Here is a 20477-nt window from a genome sequence, read left to right as displayed (position 1 = left end):
ATGTTCTACTCAGGGTTAATTGCTGTGCAAGGATAAATGGTTCAAAGGATAAGCATACTCAGCATACTGTGACCTTCTTCAGTCATATTAAAGGAACATGAGGAATAGGAATGAATAAGAGTTTTAAAACCACCTAAAGATGCTTTTCCAAAGAAATACCTGGAAATAGCTTTTCATGGCATCTTGTGTAATTCATGTAAGGTGACTCCTGTAATCCAAAGGAAAAATTTACACGTCAGTGCAATTTCTTAAGCCCTTTACAGTGTTCTATGAAATACCCTGACTTCTGATCAGCAACTCATTCTTTTCGCCCCTTCCAAATTGTGTACTTAATGAACCGGAAGAAAAATTACTGTGACATAGAGCAGGAAGAAAACAGTGTGGCAGTTTATAAAGCTCCACTAGATGGGAGCTAAACGTAGGAGTAATATGATCTTTGAATTTTGTGTTGCAACTGAGTAAAGGGGTGTGTGTGTAAAGATCTAAAGATACCTATGTATGTATCGGGGAATTAAAGATCGCTGTAATGGGCTGTTTAAATGGCTGATAAATCAGGGTACTTTCAAACTTTAAAACAACACCTTACTGAATTAACATGCATTAACCATACACGTTACCAATGGTTAGTTTTCTTAATCATTACCACTACAAACACAAAACTTTAACATTTATATCCTAAATTAGCTGTGAGTATACAGTACCAGAGAGTTGATGCTATATAGCAAGTGCTAGAAGTCAAGGTGATCAGACCTGAGAGTGCTTTGATGGGGAAGCCAAAATCAAAATGGGCTCATTTTGTCTCCATCTTTCTTTTCTCTCTTACCTTTGGTGCTCCTTACCCTCTCTCCTAAGAAAGGGGGTGATTGCATATGCTTTTAATGTAATTCAGTTTACTTATGGGACCTGGTCTTGCTTTAATTTTGCCAGGCATCTTTCTTGCTTTTTATGCAGTGGTACTCTGCTTCCATCAGCAGACATCTCCTTCTTCTGCAGGATTATTTTGCTTTCACCAGATGTCTTTCCTGCCTGCTCTGTATCTTCAGTTCTCATCTTGCAGACTTTACTACTTCTGCATGTTTTCCTGTATCCTACTTGTGGAGCTAAAGCACAAATCTCCATTTGCCCATTGGTAATTACCTATTATGTATGTATTTATGCTCAGTTCTGTGAAAAAATGCTTGTTACTGGTATTCTGCTGATAGCGTTACAATTCTACAGAATCCTTGTACACCATCTGGGTTTATGCTGTTGTAGTGTGCTTATGTTTGGGTTCAAGGCAAGCAAATGCAAGTTATATCTGCTTCTACTTTATGGGTAGAACAGGCTTCTGCTTTACAAGTTGGTCCTATCTTTTAGCTGTAGTTGCAGTTGAGGTATTTCTCATCTTGGATGCTCCATATCATTGAAGTAACGTTCTCATTCTGGGTATTAGTTCTGCAGCATGTGACTGCAAATAGTGCAGGAAAATCTTGTTTGTTTGATAGCTGTTTCTTTTGAGATTGAATTAATCTGGTAAGTAGTTTTTGTCCTTTAAGTTTGTTTTTTGTCCTTTCCCTAACTATATTTTAAGCTGTATTTGTTTCTCAAGATTCCAGTCTTTTTAAATTACATCTTATATTTTAAACCAAAGCATTTTTTGTGACTTCTCGCATTTTCCTTTATAGTGGAATTTCTCTGGAGCCATACAACGGAGAGCATGTGTGTAGGATATATGTCTGCACAGGATGGCAAAGCTAAGGTAAGCCATGGACAATAGGTTGTAATACAGTAGAATGAGTGCAGAAGCTAAGGCGAATATGAAATTATGATAATGAAATATATAAGAAATGTCTGTCTTTAAGAGAATGGAAAAAGTAATGGGTGCATAAGCGATTAAATGTACCTATTGATTGGACATTTTGAATTCCTTTTTTTTTTTTAATTGCAGCAGTTAACAAACCTATGTGCAGCAGTTGACAAACCTACGCTAACATATGTATTGGGTCAGGAAAAGGTGCCACAAACACATTTCCGTTTCCTCTGCTGACAGTAATTGTATTTGAATAACTTTGTCTTGATTCAGTTATACTAGCTATTTAGGATAGTATGGTGTTTTTCTGTGGCCATGTTTTCCTTCAGATAAAGCATTTGCACCAAGGAAGAAGGGAGAGGGTATAAATCAAACTTTAAAGTAGTTTCTAGAATAGCCTCCATGGTAAACAATTTGGATATTAACATCCGTGGTTCTTTTTGTTTCTTGGGGTCTAATGTTTGTGTTTTTTTCTGGAGTGTGAGAAATAATACGTTAAAACTGAATTTAGCAGTGGAAACTGGAAAAATCCTTAACATCAAACAGTAGGGGTTAACCAAGAGCCACCTATTCTTAGGAATATTAGCATTGAAAGGAGAAAAAGGCAGGTTTTACAAAGTAGCAACTAGAGCATTTGGGAGAGGTGTTTGGACAATGAAATGAACATGGGAGAAGCTTCAAGCAGAGACAAAATCATAATTTATGTAGATTTTTATAAATGTACAGCCTTCAGTAATCAAGGGTAAGAATGTACAATCAGAACTGGTTAAAGGAAGTGACAAAAGTGGGGGAAGAGCTAGAATTAGGAGTCGGCTCCCCAATACGGTTAAACTAATGGGGGAGGCAGGGTGTTTACTGGAATGTTTGCATGTATTAGAGGAGGAGATGACAGCCAGGAAGTTTATACCAGCAGATAATAGCAAGACATCCATCCAACCTTTTGATGGTAGAATTTAAAGGATAAATTTTAAAGCCTGGAAAAAGAAAGAATTTGGGGGCCTGGATTTGTTGGCTCTCTGCAGAAATGGCTGCTGAGGAAGAAAGTTTAGTCATCAACAATGGAGGGGGAGAGGAGTACAAAACCAAAATCTATCTTTCTCTTTTTTCTTTATTTCTCACTGTATTTCACTTGAGAGATAAATACAAAGGAGGATGTGAGTGAGATAATAAAAGAACATACAAAACAAGTAAATTGACATCAGATATTTTAAACAGCAAGAATGGTGGTTGAAGCATTGGGAACGAATGAGTTCATCCTCAAGGAGTAAAATGTATAGAAAAAAAAAAAGACAAGAATGCCCCAGAAGGAGGAGGAAGATAAAAAGCAGCTGGTGAGGGAAGTGCTGGCAGAGATGTTATTGAAGTACTCACTTTCATGGCTTATGTAGAGTCTTTTCCACTTGATTATCCATGGAATAGGGTGTGTTTTTACTTTGTTTTCTTAGTATTTATTTTAGATTTGTTAGAAAAGAATCCAAACTCAAGCTAAAAGCTCAGACTGAACTGAGTGAAGCTAAAGCAAGCTCAGCTGCAGATGTTCTAGTATTCTCTAGTTAGTTTAAAAGTCATTGTATTGTGTTCACAGTGAAATAAGGAGAATTATTAGAATGCGCAATGTTAAAATTATTACAGTGTGCAAACCTGCGTCTGGCTTACACTGCAAGCTCAAAAGCTGTTTCTAAGGAAATATTATTGTTTCTGCTGGTAGTGTCTGTCTAATCAATAAATAAATGCTAAATATGAATCTGTCTGGTAATGAGTACGAGCATGACAGTGCCATGCCCAGAGATGTTTTCCTACTCACAGTTGCAACATTTGACATCTGGTGTGCATTGTTTTCATACTGCTGGTAAATTCTCCAGCTGGTAATCTTGATTGCGCTGACAGACACAGCTGCTCTTCTTGGTTCACTTTTAAATTATGTTTTTGACCTTCATTGAAGAGTTAATCCCCCTCCCTTTCTTCTTCCTTTGAGTCTGTGGCCACAAATGCTTTCCAGAGAAAAACCACAAATGCTTTTGCTGCTGACTTCTATTGATCAAAAAAAGTCTTCTGTCATAAAAGCTGGAATTTTATTCTGCTATAACTAGGGCTAAGTTATAGATGGAAAACTGGGCTTGAAATAGAACACAATGTATTGCTAATGGAAAAAAAAAATTCCTTTTCTCTAACAGAGTAACTGGTTTGGTACAATTAATTTTGAGTGCTTGCCATGAAAGAATAATGGTATAAGAATTCATAAAAGTATAAAATATCACTTGTTTATGACTACCATAGGAAAATGATCAGGCAGCGGCTTGTAGGGAAACATCTTGCTTTCCTGTTTTTCTAGGGTGGTAAAGAGCTTCAGTTTTTATTTCTTTCATCAGTCTAGGACTCAAGTTTTATTCTTAAACCCAGGGGTTGTCACAGTGGCTGATTTTGGGCTGGTTCAATTTAATGACCATGAAAACATATTTTTATAGCAAGACTTTTAGAAAGTGAGAAGGGTTTTGAGTGTATACTGTTATGAATTAGACTAATATTAGTATTGTAATTATATAAAGGGGTACATACTAAAGAAAAAAAGGATCCTGCTTTATAATCTCAGTGTGATTCTTTGTGCATTGGAGGTTAATGCATTTCATAATAGGACCTAGCAAATGGTGGGCCTGAACCCCGCACAAAGACTGTGGACATATAGGAGGCTTTTTTTCTTACAAGGCACTTGGACACTTACAAGCTAGATACCAGCTCACCTGCAGACACTGGTATACTCAAGAGTTGGAAACATACTCAGCCAATTAATTATTAGCAACTCCTTAAATAGTGGCACAGGAAAGTGGGATCGGAGACTTGAAGTGGTTTGTATGTCCTGACCTGCCGGTGCTTCTGGCTGTTAGCACTGTGAGCTCTCCAAGTACTGATTCGGATGTAGCCTTGCAACTGGGGTTTATTTCCTCCCAATTTAGCAAAGACTGGGCTCTGTGGCAGGCCACTTACCTCCCAACTAGGCTGCCTGAATGCTAACTTGCTAGCCTAAATGTATAAAATGGCTGAGCCTGCAAGAGCTGTGGAACAGTTTTGCACTGTGACTAATAATTGTTTGATTTAAAGCATACTTTCTGGAAAGGTGTCCAGTCTTATTTTGGAAAGCCAGTTGCCTAGAAAAGTCACTGTTTCCTGTTGAACATTGGTTTAAAATGTTCAGTTGAACGTTACTTTAAAAATACTGTGGAGGCTTGCCAGATGAACTAAGTTCACACCTTATTGCTGACACAGTTATCTCTGGTTGCATGTCCTATTACTTGCCTTTAGCGCTCTCTCAAGGCTGAAAGTATTTCAGCTCCTCCACCACTGATAACACTGACCATGTTATCTTCACTACCTGCATAGTGGATATCTCATTAACTTCCGTCTTGAGTCTTATGCCCTTGAACCCCTACATCACTGCCACAAACAGCTGATCAAATCATATACTTGCTGGTTCAACTGTACTCTTCTTTGTTTCTTGTCATCCCTCTTGACACGAGCAGTTTCATAATCGCTCAGTGCCAGTGTTTGTCATGTATTGGATGTGGAAGGAAACTCTTTGTCTGAACAGCTTTGACTCTTTTACGTACTTCTTGGAACTAACCTATACCACCTATTGCTACAACTTATCCAGGCTGGTGCCAGCGAGCCTCAGCTATGATAAGCTAAAGGGACAGATATATTGCTTTAGAAGTTGCCAGTCCCAGACCTCCTTCCTGAAGCAATACCATGACAGATTATTCCAGCATTAGGCCTGTTCTTTGGGAAGATGAATGGACTTCCTGTGATCTCCTGAAGTAAGTTCCTGCATTGCCATCTATGTGATGGTAGAATTGTCACGTAAGCTGGCACTCAACTATTTCTAGCCATTAGTGAGGCTGTTAGAATATTCTAGGTTGCTGTGGAAGTTTCTGGCCGCAGCCATGAGAGTAGATAGAAAATACTAGTCTGTGGACTTCCTTGGCACTTACCCAGCTACTTCTGTAGCAGTAACTGCTGCATCAGCAAAGGTTAAGACTTCTAGATTGAAGGACGGGGAAATTTAAATGTCTTTATGAACCGAGGAGCTATGTTTTTTCTTTTTTTGTTATTCTGATGTTGTCTCATAAATTAGTTGACATGAAATCAAGATCTTTGATAAACAGTTTTTTTAGGTTTCCTGCCCAAACTTTCTTCTCTGAGACACTAGTCTTCAGAATAACCTTCCAGATGGGTTTTTTTCATGGATCCAAAATAGATCCAACAGGTGGTCATAGCATCAGCTAAGAGGTCATCCTGTTACTGGAGCTGTGGCCTCTTTAAAGATACTCTGGCAACTTTCAGTTAATCTGTTCCAATTTTCCTGAACTGATTAGGTTGCATTCTGAGAGCTTAAGCAATTGTGTTGTCACCATTGGGAAAATAACTCTATTCTGATGGCTGCACTGTTGCTTCTTGGAGCTCTGTCCATACTGTCACAGGCAGTGTGCAATATTTGAGGTCTTAATGGTTGGTGTAGCATTTGGTAGAGCAGTTTAAGTGTCAGTTCGCCTGAAGGGCTGTGAGACCTTCTGCCTTGTAATTTGGGAGTGGGAGAAATAACTCCTTGAATTCACCCATAATGTGATTTTTAGATATATGTGGAGAATGAGAAGGAAAAGAGGTTAGTGGGTAGGTTACAAGTTAATTGACTCCTCTTAGTTACATAGTCGTCATATTTTCTTGTTCCTTGTCTGCTTGCCCAAAGGAGGATGCTGCAAAGGAAAAGAATTTCTTCAATCTCAAATGACGGTGCAGTGTATGCCTGCAATGTGAATTCATGTACCAACTGCATCTCTTGAAGGTTCTGGTTATGGGTAGGCAGCCTTTCTTTGATTTAATGTTGTGTATCTGTGCATAATCAAGCAGGAGCACTTTTATATCAGACAGGTTCTGCAGAGTATTTGTTCACTTGAGGCCCACAGTATTCTGTGAGCAGGATGTGCCACAGAATTTCTTTTTTTCCTGGATCTCCAAAGTTTCTTATATTATCTTAGTGACTGAGAGTAGTTGGTGGTGGATGGATAATGTTTTTCCTTGAAAATAGTTACTTCTTCACAGTGTTTTCAGTAGTGTTTGAAGTTGAGTGCTTTCTTCACAGTGAAAGATCCAATCTCAATACCAATAATGTGCAGTTTTGGTCTTGTGTTATGCGTAGGTATTTGAAATAATTTGTCAACAAATTTGTCAATAATTTGTCATGGTTCTTAGCATGTATAAATTTACTATATGAACTGTGTATAAGTTTTGGTAGTTTATGCAATTATTGTAAATGTTGCAATACTCTTGAGATATCCTTATAGTTCAGTTTTGTAGGTTTTAGTTTTTGTAACAGCTAGATGACCTAGACAACAAATTTCTAAAAATTTAGTTGTAGTATTGAATGTAATCCAATTCAGTTGCCAGTTTAAATCTCTCTTTGGCAAATATTCAGTTCTTACAACATGAATTGCCAAGTTTTATGTTATGGCAGATTTTAATATTGCAAAGCTACGTATGCCATTCTTTCCATTTTCTAATGAACCAAATTCAAGTTGCTTTGCAAGATATGGGATAACAGTGGTGGAGAGTGTTGCATATTGCTGTGTTTGAAAACATCCATCAGCAACAACTGCTGTGGTGGTTATAATATGCAAACAGAAACTTAATCTTTGACAGTTAATTTCATTTTCTAGTATGAGCAAACAGTGGACAGGGAGACCATTTCCAGTGTGCTTTTTGTGTTGAGATGTTAGGTGTCATAATCAGATTTATTTGCCTTTACTAACACTGTAAAATTTAGCAAAATTACTTCCCTCTGAAGTGATACATATGACAAACGCTGATTGTAGTCGTTGGTTTTCTCATGATGGACTTCTGTATGTTACTTTGTGAGTAAAAGGTCTGTGAAAGCCCCTTGTCAGGAGAAGGGCAGTTATCCAGTGCTTACTGGGTGAAGAAATACATCTTGGAAGAATCTTAATTCCAATTTGAAAATTACTGGAAAAATTTACTGAGCCTGTTTAGTTAACAGAAATACTAAGTCAAATAATTCAGTCATTCATTTCAGACTACAGAAGCAGTCTTTTAACTTCATGAGACAGGAAAAGTATATGTCACTGTTGTACTTTTTTTTTCTTCTTCTTTAATCTGTACTTTTGTCTGGAGACTGGGGAATCAGTCAGAAATTTTCACTTGAAAAGAACTCTGTGCATACAGTAGAGCATCCAGTTCTCTCATAAAAATACAGTATTTATATTTGTTGGAAATAACCTTCACTGCTAAGTTACAAGTTAAAATATTTGGCTTGTAGACCTTTGTGGAAATTATGGGCTCTGAGATGGGAAGATAAGTTCAGCTTTTTGGGTTGAGTTCTAGCATAAAGCCAGTAGTTCTGGAACTCTCCACATATTTGGCCGACATTTTAGAATGGAGCAGAGAAGATGGGATTGTGCATCCAGGTATGCAAATATAAATGCAATAACCTGACCTAGCACCTGCAATTCAGAATGGTAAAAATCACATTTTAAGATACATGTCAGTATTTTAGAATACCACTACAAAAGCCTGGGACACTGAGCTGAATAGATGATTGGTTGGTACATGGCTTTAGACTGTCTAAATACGTGTATGAATGATTTAGAGAGATGAAAATGCTTTCGTTTTCAACTTCCTTAAAATTTGATATTTTTTTTCTAATGCATTATATTAATGGTTTTAGATAGGTAAATAGCGTATAGTAATATACTTAACCCACAGAATGAACTTGTGCTCAGAAAACCGTTAGCTTCCTAAACAAACCTGTATGTAGAATCAGTATTTTCAGTGCCTGAGAGCCAGAAGCACACCATCAGTATGTCTGTCTTTGTCTTTTGCCCACAAGGGTAATAATTCTGGAGCCCCTCTTTTTTTTTTTTTTCCTCCCCCCCTTTTTTTTTTCCTTTGTTAAGATTTTTACCAAATGAGTTGCACATGGGATATTCTGATAGCAGCACTTACCAGTATTTTGCAGGGCACCTTCTCCTGTCATATGGCCCGTGTACATTCAAACCATGTTAGAGGGGAGCTTCCTGGTAGATGGAGCAGCAGAGGATGGCTATTGGTGTCCAAATAGGCTATTACTGCCTAGAAAATAAATTAAGAATAGGTGGCCGGATGGTTCTTATGATGGAAGTGTGTCTACGAGCTTTCTAGCTGGGTACCTCTGAGTGATTCTGAATTTCTAAAGAATATATGGGTTTGGTGGTACTTTTCTTTAAGGAGTAAGGTGGTAGAAAGCAATTTCATTAAGTATGTTATCTCCTTGGTCTTTCTTTATATTTCATCTCAGTAGGGTGATGAATGGAAAAAGATTGTTTTATAAATTACTCTGTCCAAAGCACATCCTGAGCATGTGTCGTGGTTTCAGCCCAGCCGGTAACAAAGGACCACGCAGCCGCTCGCTCACTCCTCCGCCCCCCTCCGGTGGGATGGGGAGGAGACGGAGGAGAGAAAAGGAAAAAAACCTGGAACCTCGAGGGTTGAGATAAAGGCAGTTTACTGGGACAACACAAAAAAACTTACAACAACAGTACTAATGAAAGAGTATACAAAAAGTGATGCACAGTGCAACTGCTCACCACCCGGGACCCGACGCTCCGCCACTTCCCCCACTGAAAGTCGAGACCACCCCCCGGCCCGCTCCCCCTTTATATACTGAGCATGATGTCACATGGTATGGAATAGCTCCTTGGTTAGTTCAGGTCAGCTGCCCCGGCTATGCCCCCCACCTCCCAGGTTCCTGTAAAAATTAACTATCCCAGCTGAAGCCAGGACAGCATGTAACAGGAAAGCCAAGCCCATGCATTACTCCCTAGATTTGCTTAAGAACTGAAGGTGCTGCCATCTGGTAGATGTACTCTGTCCTGTTGGCAGCGTTGGATTGACTTAAGTTTTCTCATGCAGCACTATTTGTCTTTTGGCTTAAACTTTTATATTCATTTTACATTGTATTTATGCTTTTAATGAAAAAAAAAAAATGAAGCTGTTGTGACAAACTAATACTTTTATGTGAATAAAAGGAGTAGAGTAGCTCTTTAAAGACTAAAAATATTTTTGATGTTAGTTGGTCTCAAGGTTGTTTCAGAGTCTTTACCTATGAGACATGAAGTAAAGTAAGCCTTCGCACAAATTTTAGTATTTTTATTTTACTTTTTTAAAAAAGGTATGCTAAAAATACGTAGCTCAAAAAATAGACGCAATTTTTGTGACAAAAAGATGAAACGATATATTGACCCTGTAGCAGTTAACACTTATTCCAGAGCAGAAAGACCTATTAGTTTTGGACTCGAAGGATAGTGGGAAACTTTCCAGTGTGCATCAAAAGGGACTGAGAAATAGTAACTTTGCACGGGCAGTGTCTGCAGCTTTGGGGTTGGGGGAGCTGGCTGCTCCATGGTTTTGGTTTGGTTGGGAGGGAAAGAGGGAAACGTCATATGTTTGGATGGCAAGTACACAGAGCAAGAATCAGTGTTGGAAGTTTAGTTAGCTTGTTTGTGCTTTATGGAGGGGTCGGAAGCAAAATCAAGTCTTTAATCTAGCATTTATCTTTTTTCTTTTTGAAATGTGGGCAAGAGGTTCCTCCTAGAAGCCGCAGACAAAGGTCTGTGGTGACTAACTGGTTTCCTAGCTATCAGGACCTCTGCTCCTACTAGGCCCTCACCAACTCCACTTTTCTCTAGAAAAGCAAATCAAAGCAGAATATTTTCAGGGACAGTAAAATTTCTAGTTGTAGAGCTGAAGATATGGGTAGCCCTGACGTTCTTAATCTACCTTTCCTTGGCATATGGTTTCCTCAAAGAGAGGCTTCCACAAAGCTGAATGGAGGATTAATTCAGGAAAACTTTTTCTTTTCCTGTTTTTGTGCTCCCAGGCACAATTTCCCCCATATGTGGGTTCATTTAGCTTGTAAAGCCGACAGACTAATCGAATTCAATTAAAAGCTTTCCAGTGTTGTTCTTTTTTGTTTGCTTTTTATTTTTATATTTTAAAAATCTAAACCTAATCCCCTGTACAATCTGGACTTAATGTAAAATATGATGTTGGGATATAAAAATGTAACAAACTGTACAAATAAGTTCTGTGGTTGCATTTGAAAATATTAAATATTCTTTGATCTTTCTTTTTATTTACTAGAGTTTGTTCTTACAGCTAAGAACAAGGGAGATACAATTATAAGAATTCACTTGGAAGTTTATCTGAAGTTGTCTTGACATGGCAATGTTTTCCTTTCATATTACTTATTAGGTAGCATATTTTAAACACTATCATCATAGATCTGTCTTGGTTTTGTTCTACGTAAGGCAGCCATTGGTGAAAGTAATAAGAAGCAGTCAGTGTAAAACAGCATCTGTATTTGCTCCATCATACGAAGTATGCAAATAAACAGGATGCAAGTAAAGGCCTTAAGAAAGGTTTTGTTATATGTGGTTTGGGTGTTTCTGTAAGTGGAAATGTACAGATGCTAGTGTATAGTGGTTTGGGGTCTTTTGTGTGGGAAGCATGTTTTTTCTTTTATAGGAAATGAGGTTTCGTACAGGAAATGTGTTTTGGACAGCTATTTAAGCATAGCTTCTTGATAATGTATCAATAGATATTGACTATCTGCTTATCCTCTCTTGTATATTTTCCTTTCCGTGCTCAAAAACTTATTGGGATATTATGCTTAACTAACTTTTTTAAAATAACAGGATCTATAAATTTCATGTGGATTCAATGAAGCCTCACATTTTGCACTGCAATTGCATAAGGGTTTATTAGGCATTTAACTTTTGATTTGTGGGATAAGTCAAGCCTATGCAAAAGGTTAATTCATAACTTGGGTCAGAAAACTAATTTACACAAATCAGGTCTTTTGTAGTTACAATGAAAAAAAATTGATTATAAGATTCATGATAATCATGATGGTGCTAATATTTCTTCTGTTTCAGTAACAAGCTTCCTCTCTTATGCCTCTTGGCAGCAACCTTGGCCTCTGTGCTTTTTATTGTATTGCTACAATGATGTGCTGATAATTCAGACTGATCACTGTATAAGCCATCTCACTCATAAATGATGCCCGCCTTAGAGTGGACCACTGGCTTGCTTTGATTGCAGTATCTCACTAAACAGTCAGTGGATTCTTGAGGAAATTTGCTACTGTGCCCATCATACAATGTTGCTTTTACACTGTCATCCTATCCCACTTTTCATTTAGAAATTTTCACAGACCTGGAAAAATGACTTGGGTCTCTCGGTCATAAAGTGAAAAATAACCTTCTTCCACTTGTTTTTCTTCCTTTTTTCTTTTTTTGTATTTTATTTAAACTTACAAAATAATATCTCCAAAAATTGTCAGTTACATTTTGGGGGAAACCAACAGATTTGAAAAGAATCTTTTCTTCTTGAAGTGGTAAAGCACAGTTGTAACCAAAACTGTTCTCAAAGTAGGAAGATGTTCATATATCAAGCAGGAAGGCCGGAGATCAAAGTTTTAAAAGTAAAATGAAAACCTTTAAATGTTTTTAATTAAATCTCATACTGTAATTTAACTGGAAACAAGACCACCTAAGAGCAGACACCAGGATACCCTTATCAAGAAAGGAATTACAATAAGCTGCCTCTGAGATACAGAATGTCTCTGATGCAATGAATTGCGGTTACAGTCTCAAATCACTTGCTGCTCAATTGATGCAATTTATTCTTACTGAACTTTTACATCTATACTTTTTGCTGTTTGTTGCCCTCATTGCAAGTTACAAGTTTTTGCAGCAGTTGAATTGTTTAAATGGGATAACGTACATACTAAAACTTAAATATGTAGTTGGCTGCACTTAGAGGAAGCTGTAATTTCTAAATGCCAGCAACTTCTATGTTGTGAGCTTTATATCGTAGTAGGAATCATTTCTAGTTCCTAATTTAATAATTGTTTAACCATTGTATTGTCTGAGCATTAATGAATCATTTGGTGAAACTTGTAACTCATGAGGGGAATGACGGCCAGTACTCTTGCTTCCGTGGGAGGGATGGCTGGAGTGTAGCTTGAGCTGGTGAGTCCCTGTGATTGCTACTTTCTGCCTCAAGCCTGTGTAAATGCTGTTATCAGCCCTATTGCATTTTGGAGTTTCACTAAGGCTCTTTTTTGTGTTTTACCAGAGCCCACTCAGCAGGTCTGAAAGTAGGAAACAGTAAAGTTTGTAGAAAGATGCCTCTGACTCCTTTTTTGTTGTTCTGTTTAAACACTGCTTTAGCCACTTGGCCCTGTATGAAAGCAGTCGATATATCAATAAGTGGCTCTTGCTGTAGCTCAAAATTGACAGCGTGAATGAAAACATAAGCAGTTTTCACAGTATAAAAACGTGTGCAAGGGGCAGAGGAGGAAGTCATTACTTCTAATAATAAGTCAAAGTATCTTTTTGCAAGCAAATGTGCATCAGTGATAAAACGCGACTCAGAATATAAAGGATCTTTAAGAGATTTTCAGTGTCACTGAGCTATGATAGAGTTATAAGCTGAAGTTTTTTGTACACAAACACATGTGCCCCCTCTCTGGCTTTTGCTCTCTGGCTGAAATATTACAGAGCCATCTCAAAGGTCTGCTTTTAAAACTTCTCCATGGAAAAGATGCCTGTTGACAGAAACAATCGCTCTTTGGATCCATTTATTTGACAGTTGGCAACAAATATTTTAGAGGAAGTCTATGGGTGGTTTTTTAGGTGGACAAGTAGGTATTTTATGCAGAGAAATTTCTACTTTGCATCCTGATCATCGCAGTTGCCTTATGCTCTGAAGTGTTAGTTTCTCTCTGTCAAATAGTTTATTGTGTCTAATATTTCTGTAAGGTGTATTTCTGTATGCAGTACTAAACTTTTTTTGAATCTCCCTAAGAAATAGACTTATTAAACCATGGAATGCCACAGTTATTTTTCTTTTGTCTTCATGCTGGATATTCCTTTCTTCTACTTTCAGTGTGCTGGGTCATCCGCTTTACCTTGTCTACCCATCTGTCATGGTCCTCCTCTTCATGTGTTAAACATTAATGCAAACAAAATTAAAAAAAAAAAAAAAAACAACAAACAATCCTAGTTGTTTGCAACTTTTCAAGTTGCTTTGTAGTTTGCCCTCAGATGTCAGTGATGGAACAGCTTAATTGTTCAATACTTACAAGCTTGCTTTGTGTCCTGCATAATTTTGCCTCTCTTCTCACTAGATAATACTGTCTTGACTTTCCACAGACTCACATTTCAAGACTTCCTCCTGGAGCAGTGGCAGGACAGTCTGTGGCAATAGAAGGAGGAGTTTGCAGGCTGGAGAGTCCAGAAAGCTGAACAGCCGATTACTCACTTCATTGCAAAGAATGTGAATGACTTTTTGTACAATAAGTTTTTTGTGTTTTAACAGATGTTGGAAATTCTACTCTTGTTTTATACCCTGTATTGCAACCATGTGCACCATAACTTGAGACAAGTGCTGCTGTAGTTTATGTTCTTACCCTGTGAATGGGGGTATGTGCATGTTCATTTTTCCCCTAATAAAATAGGAACTCTTTCTAGTTGTGCAAAGATTATGTATGATTAATGATTGCGTTTTCATTGTTTTATATTTGAAAAATAATAGGAAGTTAAAAAAAATTAATTTAAAGATATGGTCACAATTGTCATTCATGGTCTAAATTTAAAAGTAACAGGCCTCTGAAGTGGCTATATAATTATGCAAAAAATGATTATGGTTTCTAAGTTTCTCAGTGGTTTAAGGAAATCCAGTGGTGGTTTAAACATGGGTTGTTTTTTTCCTCCCCAATAAGGAGGAATTTTTTTTGTCAAAGAATGGTTTCAGTGAAACAAACTAGAGCAAAATTAAGGCTAGAATTGTTTTTAAATAGTCTTATAGGTCATATCTCTGTTCCAAAACTAAGATGTTAATAGCTTCAAGCTGTATGTATTACAAAAAGCTATATGAAGATGATGTATCGTAATGCAGTCTTTATGTATAATGGAATATTACAATGTAAATAAGAAAACAAAGTTTATGGAAAGATCCGCTATTATTCTTCGCTTCTGTTTTAAATCTATTTTTGAGAGGTACAGAAATTGAACATATTACTGGATGCGAAGTGCAATGTGTATTAAATGGATGTTGGGAGGTCTGATACTAGCTTTCTTATTGATAAAGCAACTTCCTAAAGTCCAGCCACAGCATGGGTATTTATATAACTGTGTGTAATATGTATGTACTGTGCATAAATTTACTGTAATTCTTTTTATACCTTCAACAAAACTGCATTATAAAACAATGTAATCCTTGTCTGCCTTGTGAAGCATTGGCAGCTAAACTGTCTTTTGTCACCAGTTCTGATAACGTTAGCCAGGTCGCCTGAGACCTAAAAGTGAGTTCTGACATCCAATCTTCCATTCAGTACTTTTTTTCTTCATAGCACTGGCAGCAATAGAAGACTTTTGTAATTAATTCATTGTTCTGATAAGTATGCCAAAGAGAAACTAAAATAGTTCATCTTTTTCCCTGGTGGATATTTGATAATTCTGTTTTCAGAAATAGTGGATAAATAGATATTCAGACTGTATTCGCTTAATCAGGCATTGTACTTGCCTGTTTTGTAATGTTGTGCCTGCCTATAACAGACATACTTGACTGATTAAATGGTTACATTGATTGTAGTACCAATCTTTCATGGATAAAAATCTTAATAAATTTTTTTAATAGCCCGAGTTCATGTTCACTGTTATGTTACAGCATACATTGAGATACTGTCATCTTTGTGTGTTTTTTTAATTGTGACATCAGTGTAGTCCTATAGTTGAAGGTAGTTCTATACATCTCTCTGAATAATAAGAAACAGAGGCTATCCAGGTTGCAGAAACACAAAGTGGACTGCATCTCTTTGAAATAGTTTGTGCTATCAGATTGGATCCTCAGCTGATACAGTCATGGTCTGATGAAATTGAATACCTATACAGTTTTACACTAGCTGAGGCCTTGGCAGTGCAGACTACAATGCTTCAGAAATGTTCCAGCAAAGAAGCTGTGTTGTCAGAGCCATTAAATTACTCTAACATGCAGCATTAAATAATTGTGTGGGAGCTTCGCTACACAGCGAGTGAAAAAATTGAAGATTGTGTATATGGGTTTGTAAGTACCCACCTTTGAAAATGCCATTAGTTTTGGAAAAGTTAAGTAACTGTTAGCCTACTTTCATTCTAAAAGTGCTTTTCAGTGTCGACTCCATAGAAACTTTGGCATAAATTCACGCTTTCATGGAATAAGCATGGCAGAATGGCTTGTAAAATGTGTAAATTGGTAAATTGTTTCTTCCCCTTACTTGCTTACTATCTCTCCTTGGAGATTTGGATTCTAGCATATAATTTTTTCCCACGCACTATCTCAAAATTGTATTTGTAAGTGTGTGTATATATATATAAAATCATAACAAACAGCAAATAACATATTTTGCTTTTACTTTGCTTTCGTGTCCATATAATACTCCAATTTTTTTTTTTTTTTTTTTTTTTTTTGCCAAAAAAGCCAGGCTTCTTCAGGAAGCTACTTAGGAGTCATTGTTTGAACTTGAGCAGTGTCCCTTTTCATTGTCCAGTGCCTCATCCTTCTTTCTAGGTAGAGTAAAAAGGAAAAAAAGGATACTCTCGTCTTGACAATCACAAGCAAGATGCAGAGCGCAAACCAGGTACAGAGCTGACCACCTACCTAGGGTACTTGTGAGAAGAAAACTCTATTAGCACTTATGTATTTCTGTATCAGTAATCATGAAGACTGGCAGGAGCAGAACTTCCTATCATTCTACTTCCACTTAAGCTAATGAAAGATCTTACACTAATTTAGTTGTGGGTCTTAAGTCTGCTACCAGTTCTGTTTTGGACTTAAAAGGGGCTTATGAAAAAATAAATGGTGAGGATGGACACACTTTGCAATGACATGGTCTGTAAACTGTTGTACGTGATAAGTAACCGTTGCCACTGGCATAGAGATACAGTCCAGGAGGAAATTACACAGTTGACAGCAATAGCTGGCTAAAATTATAAAGGAAGGGCAACCAGATGCAATGCATATGAATATAAACAGTTTGAATACTGTTGATTTTTATACTCAAACAGACAATTACGTGTCCTAGAGTGTTTTGTAGCAGACAGGATGGTGCCAGAGTACAGTCTTCTGCCATAATAAATTTTGCTGCTAAAAGCTTGTAATAGCCTAAACCAAACCTAAAATATAGCCTATTTTTTTGTCTTCCTTTGCTCCTTTATCTTTGCTTCTGGACCTTAACAGTGTGGCCCTGCAATGAGTGACTTCAGAGGGCTGCTGTTGAGCAAGTCACAGAGGAGAGGCCTGTTTGTGGCAGGTTGACCCTGGCTGGACACCAGGTGCCCACCAAAGCTGTTCCATCAATCCCCCTCCTCAGCTGGACAGGGGAGAGAAAATATAACAAAGGGCTTGTGGGTCAAGATAAGGACAGGAGAGATCACTCAACCAATTACTGTCATGGGCAAAACAGACTCAGCTTGGGGAAAATTAACTCAATTTGTTACAAATCAACCAGAGTAGGGTAATGAGAAATAAAACCAAATCTCAGAACACCTTCCCTCCACCACTCCCTTCTTCCCGGGCACAACTTCACTCCCAGATTCTCTACTAACCCCCCCCCCAGCAGCACAGGGGGACGAGGAATGGGGTTTATGGTCAGTTCATCACACGTTCTTTTCTGCTGCTTCATCATCCTCATGGACAGGACTCATCACACTCTTCCCCTGCTCCAGCGTGGGGTCCCTCCCACAGGAGACAGTCTTCCACGAACTTCTCCAATGTGGGTCCTTCCCATGGGCTGCAGTTCTTCACGAACTGCTCCAGCATGGGTCCTTTCCATGGCGTGCAGTCCTTCAAGAACACACTGCTCCAGCGTGGGTCCCCCCACGGGGTCACAAGTCCTGCTAGAAAACCTGCTCCATGGGCTCCTCTCTCCACAGCTACGCAGGTCCTGCCAGGAGCCTGCTCCAGCGCGGGGTTCCCACGGGGTCACAGCCTCCTTCAGGCACCCACCTGCTCCGGCGTGGGGTCTTCCCTGGGCTGCAGGTGGATATCTGCTCCACCGTGGACCTCCATGGGCTGCAGGGGGACAGCCTGCCTCACCATGGTCTTCCCCACAGGCTGCAGGGGAATCTCTGCTCCAGCGCCTGGAGCATCTCCTCCCCCTCCTTCTGTTCTGACCTTGGTGTCTGCAGGGTTGTTTCTCTTACATGTTCTCACTCTTCTCTCTGGTTGCCATTTTTGTCTGTCCCAACTTCTTTTTTCCTTCTTAAAATGTTACCACGGAGGTGTTACCACTATTGCTGCTTGGCTGAGCCTTGGCCGGTGGCAGGTCCATCTTAGAGCCGGCTGGTATAGGCTCTCTCTCAAACACAGGGGAAGCTTCCAGCAGCTTCTTACAGAAGCCACCCCTGTAACCCCCTCTGCTACCAAAACCTTGCCACACAAAGCCAATACACTGTTACACTAAAAAAATGTGTAGAGGTGATTTGAATTCCATTTTGTGTATTCTGTAGGTATGAAGAGTATGCATCTCTGCTTGTGAATCAACCTCTGGAAACGCTGTGAAATACAAGATTTGACTGAGGAGGAAGAAGTGGCCTGTTTCAGGGAAACTGCAGCTGTTCACCCGTAAAGGACAATATGGAAGATGCTGTGAAAGGAGAAAGAAGCCGAAGAGGAAGCAAAGCTAGTAATAAATACAGGGGTATTAGCAAGGCTGTGGTAACTGTTATTGTTACTTAAAATGTAAGTTAATAGAGTCTAGAAAAAGAAGCCACAGCTATTGGTTATTATGGTATTACAGGTGAAACAGGTGCAACGTTTCACAGTGGCATGTGGTAATGCTGCAACTGGACAGTCTTTATAGCTCAGTTTTGAGCAGAATGATGCAGAATTAGACAGGAAGTTCTAGAATATCTACACATTTTAAAAATGAAAACTTGCAATTCCACCATAATTTCTGTTTCTTCTGGTTGTTATGAGAGTCATTTACTTTGAGTCAACAAGATATACTAGGAGTTCTAGTGAGTCAGTGGTAGCAGGATTCATTTATTCAAAAACATTGAATGGCACGGAAAGCTTTTATAGTGTTATGTTTGCAAATAACACTATCTGCAGTCTATATGCAGCCCTATTTCAAAAGCATCTCCTGAATCTCAAAAGGTTTGCCACTCTTAACTGTATTTCGACCTATGCAATTCTCTGCAATCCCATCCTGTAATTCAGCAGAGAGGCACCTTTCAGGTTAAAATATGACTTGGGAAAGAATCTGATTTTCAGGTCAGCTTGATTGGCAGGAGAAGGCTTAGCAGAGAACTGGAGAGTTGAAGGGAAAGTTTATGATGTGGCTAGGTAAGGAAATAAAGGCTCTTGTTAGAAAGCAGAGTATACAAAGAGACTTCTTTAACAGCAGAGAACAGGAATCAGTGTAAAGTGGGTAGAGGGAAAACAAAATTATTTTTAAGGAAAGAAGAGAAAGAATAAGAGGAAATAGTTGTGAGAACTTCCAAGAAACCTGAGTAAGAATTGATATATGCTTCACAGTGCTAATAAGGCTCATCTTCCAAGGGAGGTTTGAAGAGGTGAAGGAATATAAACTGTAACCTTATAACTGGCCAGGTTTTTCATGTGAAAGACTCAATTTTGGTTTATGACAAAGTGAGGACAAACACACAATTTCTGTGGCTTTTAGCATGGGGCATCAGCAGAGGTTTTTGCAGATGGCTTGCAGGTGAGTTGAGAAAGTGCCACTGCCTCATATCAGAGTCCAGATCTGCCAAAAAATGCTGAGAGCCTACAAATTGCAGGAAAGTGTATTGAGATTTTATATGGAAGCTGACATCACTGATAGCTTGTGGTAAAGGACTCCTGTAGTGGGTCTAAAGATAGCAGTACTCATTAATAAAACTTACCTCTTTTCTTTTTGCTAATTTTTTACAGGAAAGCTTGTGGGAGGTTGTTCGGCTCCAATCGCCCTGTACTTGATTATTCATTCCATTACGAGATAATACAGAAATAAGGAGGACTTGTACACTGACTTTTCCTGGTTTAGGTCCTCTAGTGACACAGCATTTATCTTCCACATAACCTGGGCAATAAATCCCCATAAAGACCATTAGCATCACTTAATGGTGATTTGAATGCAATAAATGTCTGTCTTGTTGCCCACTCCTGTCTGCCTAATGAACCAACTAAAACACATTAACGAACACATAAGCAACAGCCACACCGAGACCTGCTTTCCTATGTTTTTTTGCCTTAACCTCACTTACCTTAGATGTCTCCTCTGTGACAGCAATGCAGTGCACTTATTTTATGTCCTATGCTCCTTTACCAACTCTTGAGTTCACAGTTCCTTGCAAGGTAACTACCCTGCTGTTCTTCCCGAGTTCCCTATCCTAGTACAGAAGTGTCAGCTACCCCAGCTTCTCTGCCTCCAAGACTTTTAGCCAACCCTTGTGTCCACATATATCTGTTACACAAGAGACAGTGTACATGAGCAGTGACTGTGTATGCGGCTCCTACCTCTTGGCTGCTGGTCTCAAGAGTTGCCTGTAAGCCCCAGGCCGTACTTTGTGCGAGCCTCCCATAGGCAATGAGCATCTGT

General features: G+C 38.6%; 1 protein-coding gene across 1 annotated transcript in view; it reads left to right on the top strand.

Annotated features, from left to right (window-relative positions):
- Positions 1–16157, top strand: part of TASP1 (taspase 1) — a 90473-nt gene extending 74316 nt beyond the window's left edge. Inside the window, 2 exon segments of the mRNA XM_049801549.1 lie at positions 1665–1738; positions 14050–16157. Of these exon segments, the coding sequence (XP_049657506.1) occupies positions 1665–1738; positions 14050–14142 (167 nt within the window). The 3' untranslated portion in view covers positions 14143–16157.
- The last annotated feature ends 4320 nt before the right edge of the window (positions 16158–20477 follow it).

Source organism: Accipiter gentilis, chromosome 5 (genome assembly GCF_929443795.1).
Source record: "Accipiter gentilis chromosome 5, bAccGen1.1, whole genome shotgun sequence".
Lineage (NCBI taxonomy): Eukaryota > Metazoa > Chordata > Aves > Accipitriformes > Accipitridae > Astur > Astur gentilis.
The sequence above is the reverse complement of the archived record's forward strand: the minus strand, read 5'-3'. Positions and strand labels throughout refer to the sequence as shown.